At 36.7% G+C, this 12,593-nt stretch overlaps 1 protein-coding gene across 6 annotated transcripts in view; it reads left to right on the plus strand.

Annotated features, from left to right (window-relative positions):
* Window positions 1–12,593, plus strand: part of SSH2 (slingshot protein phosphatase 2) — a 306,049-nt gene that overhangs the window by 195,510 nt on the left and 97,946 nt on the right. The window contains exon 1 of one of the 6 annotated variants that reach the window (XM_037022732.2): window positions 2,559–3,368. The exons of 4 other annotated variants lie outside the window; for them this stretch is intronic. In XM_037022732.2, the coding sequence (XP_036878627.2) occupies window positions 3,241–3,368 (128 nt within the window). In that variant the 5' untranslated portion in view covers window positions 2,559–3,240. Of the gene's footprint in view, window positions 1–2,558; window positions 3,369–12,593 lie in introns of those variants that run through there. One more of the 6 variants, XM_037022733.2, reaches the window with a different exon arrangement.

Below are 12,593 nucleotides of genomic sequence, written 5' to 3' on the forward strand. Positions count from 1 at the left end.
GGGATATTTCCTTAGGGTTTTACTATCTCATTTTACAGATGAAGTTAAGTGACTTAGCTAAAATCTTAGATTATTAAATGGCCTTGTTTAAACTAGAATTTAGGTCCTCTAGTTTCTAGCCCACTGCTTTTGGCACTATAAACTAACACTATCATTTTTAAGCTCATTAGCTACCTTCAGTTCAAGTGATCCACCTATGTTGAAATTTTGTTACAGCAGCAAAAGCATGTCCACATCTTTCACTCATATTTAAGTGCACCTTTGTGTCTGTTCTGGAATACAGTTAGATTGGCATGTAAGTTTCTGATTTTAAACAGTTTTATAGAGTTTATACCTTATGGAGGGACTCATGAAGACATAGTAATGGAATTAACTATGGATGCAGGGACACCTACTACTTTAAAATTTTTTGTAATGCTTTTAACATAATTCTATAAAAAATTAATTTGGTTATAACTTATGCTATCAAGAGCCAAATTAACATTTTGGAATATTAATATTTCTGAGCCTTGAAATGGTCAGCAAATGACATGACAAAGTTCATTTCAAATCTAACTAAAGTATGTAAAGAAATACAGCAATTTTTTCTTCAGGGCCTTTGTGCAGATTTTTTAAGCCCCTTCTGACTATATGTGGAGTAGAAAACTAGTTTAGTTTATTTCATGCTGCTCTATCTAATTTGGAATCATTTTTGAATTCCTAGATGCGTGGGTACAGAGAGCTTGCTCCCTAGAGCCTTGTTTCCTGACAGTGGAGAGTAAAGGATTAAATTGAGCTGAAACTAAATTGATTGACATTTTGACACTCTGAAGACTGTGAAAAGAAAGGGAATTCGTTCAACTTTTTAAAACAGACTTAGCAGAAAGAACTACTTCCTTAAGGGTACTTCAGTTTGCAAAAATGATTTAATTTTTTTCTTAAAAAACCAAGAGGCATGTTCTAGCACTTTCTCAATTTCCTTTATTAAAGTTTAAAGTGAGAATTTAACTTTGTAAACGCTCTTGAGAAGGCCGGGATGAGGATGTTAAAATAGTCTACTTCACTGAACAGGCACTGACAGGGGTCTTTTGAGGGGAAACAAAGGACTATGCACTTCTGAGGTGTCACTATAGGAACCTATTTATAAAAGACAAGTATACATATTTATGAAATCTTTATCTCTAGATTTTTAAATGCCAGAGTTATTAAGTGTGAATTGAGTAAGATACATTTCCTGCTGACTTCTTTTTCAGACAGACACAGATGATTACCATGCCATCATCTTTCCTAAATGGTATTATCTGATGTTGACTTCAATAAAATCCCATCTCTGCTGTGTCATGAAAGGAATTTGACTCACCTTAATAGTGCTGTTCCAAACAGCCTGCTGCTTTTTCTTTTTTTTTTTTTTATCACTACAGGAGGCTGTAATAAATTACAGAAGAAGTTTCAAACTGGCAAGTTTGCTGGATATTTAAAGCAGTTTATTTTGGGGTGTATCAGCAGATTTTTTCTTATACTGCCATTTGGGTGCCTGCTGACACAGCCTGAATAAATCTTTCAAAGACATTTTCCTTCCTAGAGATGGAAAGAAAGATGATGATGCACTGGACTCCAAGATCCAGATTTTTCATTAAGTGTTACTCATTTGCCAACTGGTTCTTTCCCATTACCAGATCTGTAGGAAAAATAGATATCTATTTCCGCATGAGTTTGCAATATTCTTAGTCCCCCAGTGTCTTGGCAACAACTTTAAGAATTATGGAAGGATCATCTAGCAAAAGAGTGATTCTGGTTTTAGACTCAGAATTTATAGTTTAGATTGATCATTTCCTTACTATTAGTTTGGAAATTGCCAAACTTCCCAATAGGAATAGAGACCTGAAAGTTTATACAAAACAAATAGTTATTTCTTCTTGATTCTAGCATATGTTGAGTCTTAAAGAGATTTCTTCCTAATTTTAGTCTCTTATATAATTGGATAGTGAAGTCATTTTTTTTAATTATTAATTTCTGACTCTGGAATTCGTAAGGCAGCTTTAATGATATACATTTTAGTCCAGTATTCAGAAGAACAAAAAATAACTGCCTGAAAATATTTGTTCCGATGAGAGTAGGGCAAGAGATAAGGGAGTTCACTTTTATTGGGTGCTTGTAGAGGGTCAGTGCCTTTTTTAAGTCACTACATGGAATGCAGGAGAAAGAGAAAAGAGATTCTCACTTAGCTAGTCCCTGGACAGATGAAAGGCACTGCTCAATAAGAGCTTAAAGTCATGAAGGCATCAGGGAATAGGATTTGGTGAGAAAAGCCCTACCTAGATCACGAGTTATAAAATCGGAGTTCCTATCTAAATGATACCACTTAGGTCACCTGGCTAGACCACATGTGTGAGGATATAATCTGTAGCCTGTCTTCCCTGCTAGATCATTTGGCACAATAATTCCCAACCATGACTGCACATTAGAATCACCAGGAGAGCTTTGAAAAAAACTCGATGACTGATCCCAACTTAAAGAGATTCCAATTCTAGGGTGCAGCCGGGTATTGGAATTTTTTAAATTTACACAAGTTATTCATATGTGCAGCTAATATTGTGAGTCCTTGGTTTGAAGGTTAGGAAAGCCCTTTATAAACGTATTTACAAGGGTTAGCACATGTTATCTTTAGGGTAGATAGGTTTTCTTTCCCATCTAACTTAAAAAGAGAAAAACAGCTAATCTCTGAATTTGTGAATGTTCGGCCTTTTAAAGTTTTAAGATCATTTGAAAAATAGGATTTGATTGAAGTTCAATGTATAGAGCCTGTTAAAAGGCAGGACCTTTCTGTTGCAACATTACCCAAAAAACGCGAGCCTTTCTTGCCCCCTACCCGCTTGCTTCTCCCCTTCATCAAGCCTCGGCGTCTTGGGGCCGACCGGTGTCCCCCACGTCCGGAGGCGCGCAGCGGGATCCCGTGGGTACCGCGAGTTCGGGGGCGGGGCGCCATCCGGGCTGACCCTCCCCACCGGGCCGCCCCGCCCCGCCGCGGCGCCCCGCCCCGGACGCGGGTTGGGGCGGGCTGCTGGCTGCTCCCAGCTGCCGGGACTCCACAGCCGAGCCCTAGGGCTGCGGCGGCTCCCTGCGCGCGACCCGGCGGGCCCAGTTCGGCCGCGGGGAGCCTGTGCTGCCTGTTTGTCCGTCCCGGCGGAGCCCAACGCGAACGCCTCGTGCCCGAGCCGGGCGGGGGCCAGGATGCGGAGCTGAGCGCCTTGAGCCGGCCCCATGACCCTGAGCACGTTGGCCGGCCAGAAGAAGGCGCCCCCCGCCTGCACCTGCAGCCTCGGTAGCCCCGACATGATCCCCTACTTCTCCGCCAACGCGGTCATCTCGCAGAACGCCATCAACCAGCTGTGAGTGCGGCGCGCGCCCTCCCGCCCTCCGCCAACACTAGGAAAGTTTGCTTTTCAGCGGCCGCTTTCCCCAGCATCCTGCGAGGGCGAAATAGCACTCTGTGTGCTTGGAGTTCTTGGGCATCCGGGGGATTCGTGGGGTACAGTGTGGTGTAGTTCCTGGGAGGCAGAAAGTGTCCCCGGAGGTGTAGGCGGACAGAAAAAAAAATCTTTTCGAGAATTTCTGGTCAACTTTGAGGAAATCTGAAAGTGGGATCGTCCCAGCGAAGTTGTCTGTGGTGACCGAGTGACAGCCGCGCCGTCTGGAACTCGGGAGATTTCTGGGGGTGAACGGCGGTCTGTAGCTTATGAATCGCCGGCCGGAAACGCTAGGACTCCCTTGCGGGTCCTGCTGGTGATCAGGCTCCCTAGTGTGTTGTGTTGTTTTGTTTCAAGTAAGTTTGCGTGTGACCATAGATTTCTGTTGGAAGCCGTTCACACAAAGAAAAGCAGTCCATTCTTCGCTCCCGCTGGTTGTAGTCCGGAATTATTTCAGAAATCTGGATCTCAGTAGTTTGTTTTTCTTTTTGTCTTCCTGTGTAGTAAGTAGTACGTGCTCACAACCCAAGTCTGCATGCACACCTTCATTCACTGAAGTGCAAGATTCAATTGCATCTTTAAATTGTCACTGTTTTTGAAATCTCTCGAGTTGTCCTTCCTCCGTTGTGGTTTAGTTATTTCTGAGAATTGTGCTGACCCTTGTGGTTAATCTCACCTCACAGTTATAAAGTGCAAAGTAAAGGAACTCCATTCAAGTTGCATCCTTAAACCAGTGGAATGGTTTGAGATTACTTTAGAGAGCAGTAATTTGGTCTTCATAGTGCATTAGCACTCACTCTGGAGTAGCTGCCACCTACCGAAGTTTTTCCAGACTCTGGCCCTTAAACAACTCTTCCGTCTCCCTCTCAGTCAACCCTGAAGAACTTTTTAATTTAACGTCCAATAACAGAAACTTTCCATTATCCCTTATTAAAGGTCCCAAAAATAGCATGTAAAGTGATTTATAATCTTAACATCTAATTTATTATTTTAATTAATGGTTTTCCATCCTGCCAAATCAAATTAAACTCATTTGAGTTTCATCTTTTTTCCTTTGTTGATTCGGAGCTCCAAAAAAAATAGCCCTGCCCCTCACCCCAACAAAAAGTGGTTTTACTGCTCTCTACTGTAAACTGTACAGAATTAAATCAACTGCTTACTTGCATTTTCCCTTAAAAAAAAGACAAATGGGGTGAAAGGAGAGGAGTGAATAATCTAAAAGTAGATAATTAATCTCAAAACAGTAGTGTAACAATACTTAAAAAAATTTTTAAAGGCAGTGGAAGCAACCCACATGTCACCAATGGATGGATGGGTAAGTAAAATGTGGTATGTAATACAGCTGAATATTATTCAGCCTTAAAAAGGAAGGAAACTGACAAATGCTACAACATGGATGAATTTTGAAGATATTATTCTAAGTGAAATAAACCAGTGACAAACGACAAATATTGTATGATTCCACTTATTGAGGTACCTAGAGTAGTCTGGTTACCAGGGGTTGGTGGAGGGGGAATGGGAAATTTGTGTTTAATAGGTACAGATTCATGTTCTGGGGATGGATGTTGGTGACAGTTATTGCACAACAAGGTGAAAGTAATGCCACTGAACCACTGAACTGTACACTTAAAATGGTTGAAATTACAAATATTATGTTGTATGTATTTGACTACAATTTTTAAAAAGATTAAGCAAAATTTAAAAGTTCTAGCTTTGGAGGAAAAAAGGAGTTTTGAATCTTGCTTCCTAGTGTCTTAAGTCCAGGTTTCTTTTCTACTAATTGGTGTCTTTGGATAAGTCATTTGACTTCAGTTTCTTCCACTGTAAAATGAGGATATAGTTGTTCCTACTCCAGAGGATCATAAGAGATCGTAGGTACAGTAACACTGCAAACTGTAAATCCCTGCATAAAAAATCAGTTCATTGAAATCAAACAGTAACTAATGGCTGCCATTTATTGTCATCTTGTCACTGTGCTAAGAGTTAAGTGTATTATCTCTAATCATTACTCTATTATCTCTAATTATCTCTAATCATCACAGCCACCCTATGAACTAGTTGGTTCTGTTTACAGATAATGAAGCTGAGACTTACAGAAGTTAAGTGATTGTTCAAGGCTGTATAGCTAGTAAATAACAAAACTGTCCTTAGAATCCAGATCTGTTTCCAGGCCTGTGATCTTACCCACTATAAAAATGATATTCGATCTTAGTTGCAAGGTCACTTTTGAGACTTACAGTCTTAGGCATTATCTTTAACTGCTGACATCTTCAACTTAGTAATAAAAAACTTTCCTGCCATACTGTTTTGCTGCAAAGGTAGACAATATTTTAAAGAATTTGTAGAATATTTCTCTTTCATTTTTGTCTCTCTTTTGCCAGTTTGTTTTCCTTTAGAGACTTGCCATTATCCTAATACTAATTTCTTCTAAAGTGTCTTTATTAGGTTTGCTTTAGCCATCGTTTTTATTGAGCATTTATAGTGTCACCCAGTTCGTCATCATTTAAAAATCTGTAAAGATCATTCTGAATAAATGTTAACTTAAACATATGCATTTTGTCTTCTTATGCAGAAGTTCTTAATTTGGGGTCCATGGTCACCTAGAGTTCTATGGATTGGCTTCAGAAAGTCAGTTGAGATCTTGAGACCATATGAAAATGTTGGGCAGATAAATATATTTTTAAAATCATATTCTCAAAGTAATGTGATACCATAAGAGGTTAAGAATCTCTTTCCTAAAGATAAGTATTATTTCTAAGACCTGATACCATAAACCCTCAAAACTCAACTGATGTAAACATTTCCCTATGTGCCACATACATAAATAGCAATGACTAGTGGCAACAACTCAAAGATTAAGATTTGGGGTCCTGAGTGAAGACTGACTCCAGAAATTGTAAGTGTGTGTTTGGGGAAGTGGGTACTTTTGATACATGAGTACTCTTAGATGAATGGTTCTCTTGTCAACTGCTGAGGACCCACTCATAAGAGCTTTTTTTCCTTTTCTTATTTGCTGCCTCAGATTTGCTGGGAGTTTAGAAACCAAGTAACAAATGCTATAAAAATTGTGTCAGAGTATAAAGGCCAGTGTGAGATTCTATAGCTCTCCTATTCTAGAAATTTTACTGACTCTTTCTAATTTCTGGACTTTTAACTGTGTCGTATATAGGTGAAATTAGAGAATAGCTGGTGTATTACTCTATTGTATTGGGAATTGTATCATTATTGGATTAAGGTCTCCCCATGCCATTACATAAAGCTCACCAAATATGGTGTTATTTTTGACATGTCAGTAAAGAACATTAAGAAGTGATTGAATTCACTTCTGAAACAAAAAATAGTTACTATCATAAGTCTTAATCCTACTAGAAAAAAATATGTGAGCACCCCAGAGCATCATCTGATCAGACTTCAAGGGTCTTGGATCAGACTGCTCAAATAATCATGACAAGTTCCATACCCTTTAAGAGTCTGTACATACTTCTTAATAAAACAAAAATCTGAACTTCTGATAAATATGGGAACCTATGTTATTTTTAGAGAGCCAGCATTTGGTCCCTGTGAAGTGGTCACTAAACAATAGCCAAGGCTTCTCTAGTGTTATTGTTACACAGCAAATAAATAGCTTGTTAAGTTGCAGGTGGCTATTTTTGTTTCCTAAAAAGTTCAGGGAAAGATCAGGAATTATTAGGTACAATTCTGACAAAGGCTGCCAGTTTTCCATTACAAAAACCACTAATCAAAAGTCAGTGAATTTAGGTACTTAAAGCATTGCTTGATTTGTTAATGAGGTTACCTTGAACCGTAAGGTACTAAAATACTTGTATTTATTTACTTGATTTCATAAAGGAGTTTGACTTCCTGGGGGGCCTTCTATAGTTCAAGTTCAGCAACAGAAGAGTATATCAAGATGATTATCCAAAATATACCTTTTCTTGAAATTGAAATGGGAACAGTCTTACTTTTTGTGTTAATTAGTAATAGTAGTACTAGTACTCTTTCAGTTCCCCTCTGTAGCTATCCAAGAGATTTTATATGTTTTCATCTTTGAATTTAAACTTGTCTCAGAATCACCTAGACAGCTTATTAAAATGGAAATTGCTGCCCACATCCCCAGAGTTTCTGATTCTATAGGTCTGAGTTGGAGCTGCAGAATTTGAATTTCTAACAAGTTCCTAGATGATGCAATGATGTTGGTCCAGGAACCACATTTTGGGAGTCACATTCTTAAAGTAAGTCCTCTGAGGCAGATTAAGCAAATTGTTATCCACCTTTTATAAAGTAATAAACTAAAAAAAATCAAAATGAAGTGATTTTTTTGAACAGGGGTTACATGGTTTGTTATTGGTGGAACTGAAACTAGAGCCAGCATTTCCTGTCTCAGAATCCAGAGCACTTCAATACTGTACTTGACTGATACATACATGTAGGAACATTTCTTCAGGTAAATTACTAGCAGTAGAATTTCTGGGTCTAATGGTATGTATGTATATATCAGAAATTTGATGCATACTGCCAAATTGCCTTCTAAAATGTCTTTGCCAATTTGCACTTATCAACTAACAGAGTATAACTTTGCCTGTATCTTCACCAACCCTGGTAATATTAATAATGACATTAAATAGCAGTTAATGTTTTTGTTGAGCTCTTACTGCAGGCCAGGCATTGTTTTGAACACTGTGCATTTATCTCATTCTCTTTTCTTAACAATCTTATGAGTTAGATATTATCCTCAATGACAGATGAGGGGCCCAGAGATGTTGAATAATTTGTCTAAGAATATGCAGCCAGGATATAAACATAGGCAGTCTGACTCCAGGGCCCCTACTCTTAAATACTTCCCTATTTGCAGTTCCCTTACTACTAGAGGTTTGGCATCCTTTTATATTTTTCATTGGTCTTTTTCTTTTTTCTTCTGTGATTTGCATGTTTGTACTTACAACCATTTTTCTGTTCGTATTTTTTTTAACATACTCTGTATTCTGAATATGTGGCAAAAAATACTATAATTTATTGCGTGTCTTTTAACTTTGCCTCTTGTTGTAAAGGTGTTTGATTTTTATGTAGTAAGATCTGTTAATACTGTGTTATGATTTCAGAGTTTTGTATCTTGCTTAAAATGTTTCCGTGCACTCCCAGGATTATGAGAGTATTCTTTTATATTTTTCCTAATATGTTTATGCCTTTAAAATATTTGACTTTTGAAAACATCTGGAATTTATTTATAGTATGAAGTAGGGCTTTACCCTTTTTCCAAATGGATAGTCAAATATTCCAATACCATTTATTTAGTCTGTTCTCACTTTACTGATTTAAGTGCTATACGTATTATATATTAAATTCTAAGAAATGTTTGGGATCTGCCTCTATATTACTAAGTCCTGTTGATATATTTTTCTGTGCATATACTAATACTACACTGTTTTAGATGTTGTGTATATTTTGATATCTTGCATGGCAAGGTCCACCTCATTGTTATCATTGTTATTTTAAATGTATTAACTATTCTTGTTAATTTTATTTTCCAGATAAATCTTAGAAACAGCCTGTCAGTTTCCATTTTTCAAAATCTTTTTGGGATTTTGAAATTATACTAAGTTAGTTTTGGAGAGAATCTCCCCCCCCCCTTTTTTTTTTTTTTTACAAAAATGCTCTTTACCGAATGAGCATTCCCAATGAAGAATGTGGTATGTGTGTCTACTTATTCACTATTTTTTAAATATCCTTCATTTAAATCTTATATTTTTCCTCATGTCATAGTTACACATTTTTTATTATATATATATATATTAGGTATATATTAAATTTATTCCTGGGTGTTCCATAAAGTTTTCATTGGTCTTGTGATAAGTTCTTCTTTCCCATGACATTTTCTAAGTAGCCATTGTAGTTGTGCAGTAGAACTATTGCGTCTTATATTTGCTTTTATATAAGGACACCTTGCTGAACTCTTACTTGGTCCTGAAATCTAATAGATTTTTTTAGTTGATTTTGGTGGCTTTTCTGGGTGGATGATTACAGCATCTATAAATGAGTTTTGGCTCTGAATGTTGTAACTCATTGCTTTAGCTAGGATTCTACTGTAATGTTAAATAGTAATGCTAGTGGTCTTATTTTCCATTGTAAGAGGAATGTTTCTTATGTTTTTTGTTTCTTAGGTATATTGTATGCTCAAGGTTGTGGCATAGACTGTTATCAGGTTGAGGGCATTTCCTAATATTCCTAATTTGCAAAGATTTTAAAATTAGATACAGTTATTGAATGCTTTTTGGACATCTGTTGAAATGATAATATTTTCCTCCCTTTATTGATAATGCAGTGACTTATATTGAGTTGTAAAGTTGAATCATCCTCACATGCTGCTTGCATTATTTGTTAATAGATTGCAGATTTGGTTTTCTAGTATTCTTTCAATCTTTGGTGCTATCTTTGTCCAGCTTGTATTTGATTTGTAGAATGATTTAGATGTAGCCTTCCTCTTTTTCTAACTTTGAAACCCTTCTTTGGCAGTAATTCTCTGAATTTTAAAAGCCTAGAACCAAGAAGTCCTAGTCCAAGTGTTAACGGTTTTATGAATTTTTTTTGCCTTTCAGATTTTTTTATTTCCTTGTTCTCATTGCATAATTGTAATGAAACTTATTAAATATAGTTCTTGTCCTCTCCAGAAATGGGAGACATAATTAGAATAATTGATAATTCAGTTTTTTAAACCAGGCATATATTAATGATTTAAGGGCTTTTTTTCTCTCTTTGGTTGGTAAAAAGACTAATACTAATATTTGAAAGAGGCATGAGATGTCTCTGTGATTTTAAATTAATACTGATTGTTTTGTGGTTCTGATCCTTGGATAGAAAAAAAAAACAGCCTTAAAAAATGGAACCTTTTTTAAAGCATGATAAAGTAAGTGTATATCTAGTGAATTTTCTAGGTGTTATTATGGCCTTCAAATATGAAGGGAAGGTGGATGAACTTTTGTCCGAATATAAAGGTGCATTTGTGTTTTCATTAGTGGTGATAATTTCATGTGGCTTTATCCACACTTGTACTTGTTTGAAGTCAGAGCAGTAAGTGGCTTGGAACTGAGGAGAAAAAAAAAGAGCCCTTACCTTTGGCTTTATTGGCACCATGCTTAACCAAGTTAACTGAAGAGTAAATCTACACAATGGAGATGAACAATAGTGAGGTTGTGATGTGCTCAAGTCAAAATTTCTTTTTGATAAATCTAGAGTGGATTTTTTTTCTAAATTACTGTTCTTTTACTTGTATGCACACCTGTAATCACTCCTGAAATTGGACAATTTCTTTAGACTTATACTGAGAAACCACTGCCTAAAGCAAATAGTTGAGGATGTTGTCATTCTCTGTTTCCACGAGCTGCTGGACCTTGGAGTAAGAGAAGGGCTCAAACTTGTACAGATCATCTTGCTCACATCTTTTCTTGGGTTTCTCCAGTAAATGTGAGGCCTCTTAATTACCATATGCTAAATTGCCTTGGGGCTGAAGAACAGTGCTGTAGATGCTATCACAAAGTATTTATGAAGTTCTAAAATAAAAGCCAAAATATCAGTATCCTAACTACCTCAAGAGAGGTTAGAGTTAGCTTTTCATTGTTGAATGATGTAGGATGTTGCTGTCACTAACATAATTGGGTTTAACTTGAAGAAATGTGCTAAGAACATTGAGATGTTTTTAGGTGTTCCTGTGATTTGGGAAGGATGTAGCAAGTGATTTATAAATAGATTGCTAGTGTTGCACACCAAAGGGCAAATTTGGGCTTTGTTCCTTTTTTGCAGGTTGTGAGAACTGAGCAACTCTTGTTTCTGCATTAATCTGTTTTTAGAGGGGTGTGACCCTTCTTTTAGTAACCTGAGCGATTTGGCATTGGTTATGTCTGTTAAAGCAGCAGAATCCAGAGACTTGAATTACTCTCAAACAAAGAAAAATCTCAATTTGTAGCTTATTCACAAGTTTGTTTTTCTTTAAGTTCTTATAGCTTAGTTTTTCAGATGTAGAAGACATAGAATCATTTGATTTTTTTTGGTGATCAGCTAAATGGTTCAAATTGTTGCTTATGTTTGGGGATACTATCTGCCTCATTTCAGGAGACTGTGGAAATCAAATGAAATAATAACAATAAAAATTTGAGATATGAACATTACTTTTATCATCTGTATATAACATGTATTGATTAAGATTCACATGGATACTCATTATCCATAACAGGACATTTCAAGCCCTGGAAATTTTAATTGTGGGCTTTTATATTGCTCATCTTCTGTATTCTTAAAAGTTTATGCCACAGATGGCTGTTTGCAACCCAGGGAAATTTTTAAGCAGTCCTCAACACCTCAGCAAAAGGCTGATCAGCTTTATGGACTCAGTGTCTTATCTGTGCATCTCATTTCTGCTGTTCTCTGAATTTTGTGTAACAAAAACCAGTTAGTCTCCATGAGGTATAAACTCAATAAAAGTGTTTCTGATTTTTCTTCACTGATTTTATTTAAATAAGTATCATGTATCTTAAGAGAGATGCCATTTCTGTGTGACTCTCCTCTGTCCCAGGTTCCTTTAAATTACTATGTTTCTCCTAAAGTTAATATACCCAGTTTTCATGGATATTTTAATTTCCTATTACTATATTATGTTTATTTTTTGTGGGCCTGTTTAATTTGAGAAGTTTGGGTATCCATAGGGAATGTCAATGTCACTTCCTAGGAATTGAATGAAACAGGTTCAACAATATGTGAAACTGAACTTATTTGACATTTCTTTGACCAGATTTGGTATAGATCATTCTGTCAACTCCACCTCTGTGATGCTCATCCCTCCCCCAATAAAAGCTCACACTCAGTTCTTAAAGTGTCCTATTCTTTAAATATTCTCTTTAAAGATCTTAAAAGGTCTCTTGGGCCAAATATTCAGAATCTTACTTGCCATTTGTTCTTGTGGCTAATTGTAATAGTCTGGAGTTTGGAATGAAACAGACCTGAGTTCCAATCAGAGTTTCACCAGCTGTAGCTATGTAACCTTGAACATATTATATAACCAACCATCTAAGTCTTAGTTTCTTCATCAATAAAATTGAGTTTCTGTTATCTGTGACGATTAAATGTAATATTTGTGAAGTATTGCTAATAGAAAGCAAC

Source organism: Manis javanica, chromosome 4 (genome assembly GCF_040802235.1).
Source record: "Manis javanica isolate MJ-LG chromosome 4, MJ_LKY, whole genome shotgun sequence".
Lineage (NCBI taxonomy): Eukaryota > Metazoa > Chordata > Mammalia > Pholidota > Manidae > Manis > Manis javanica.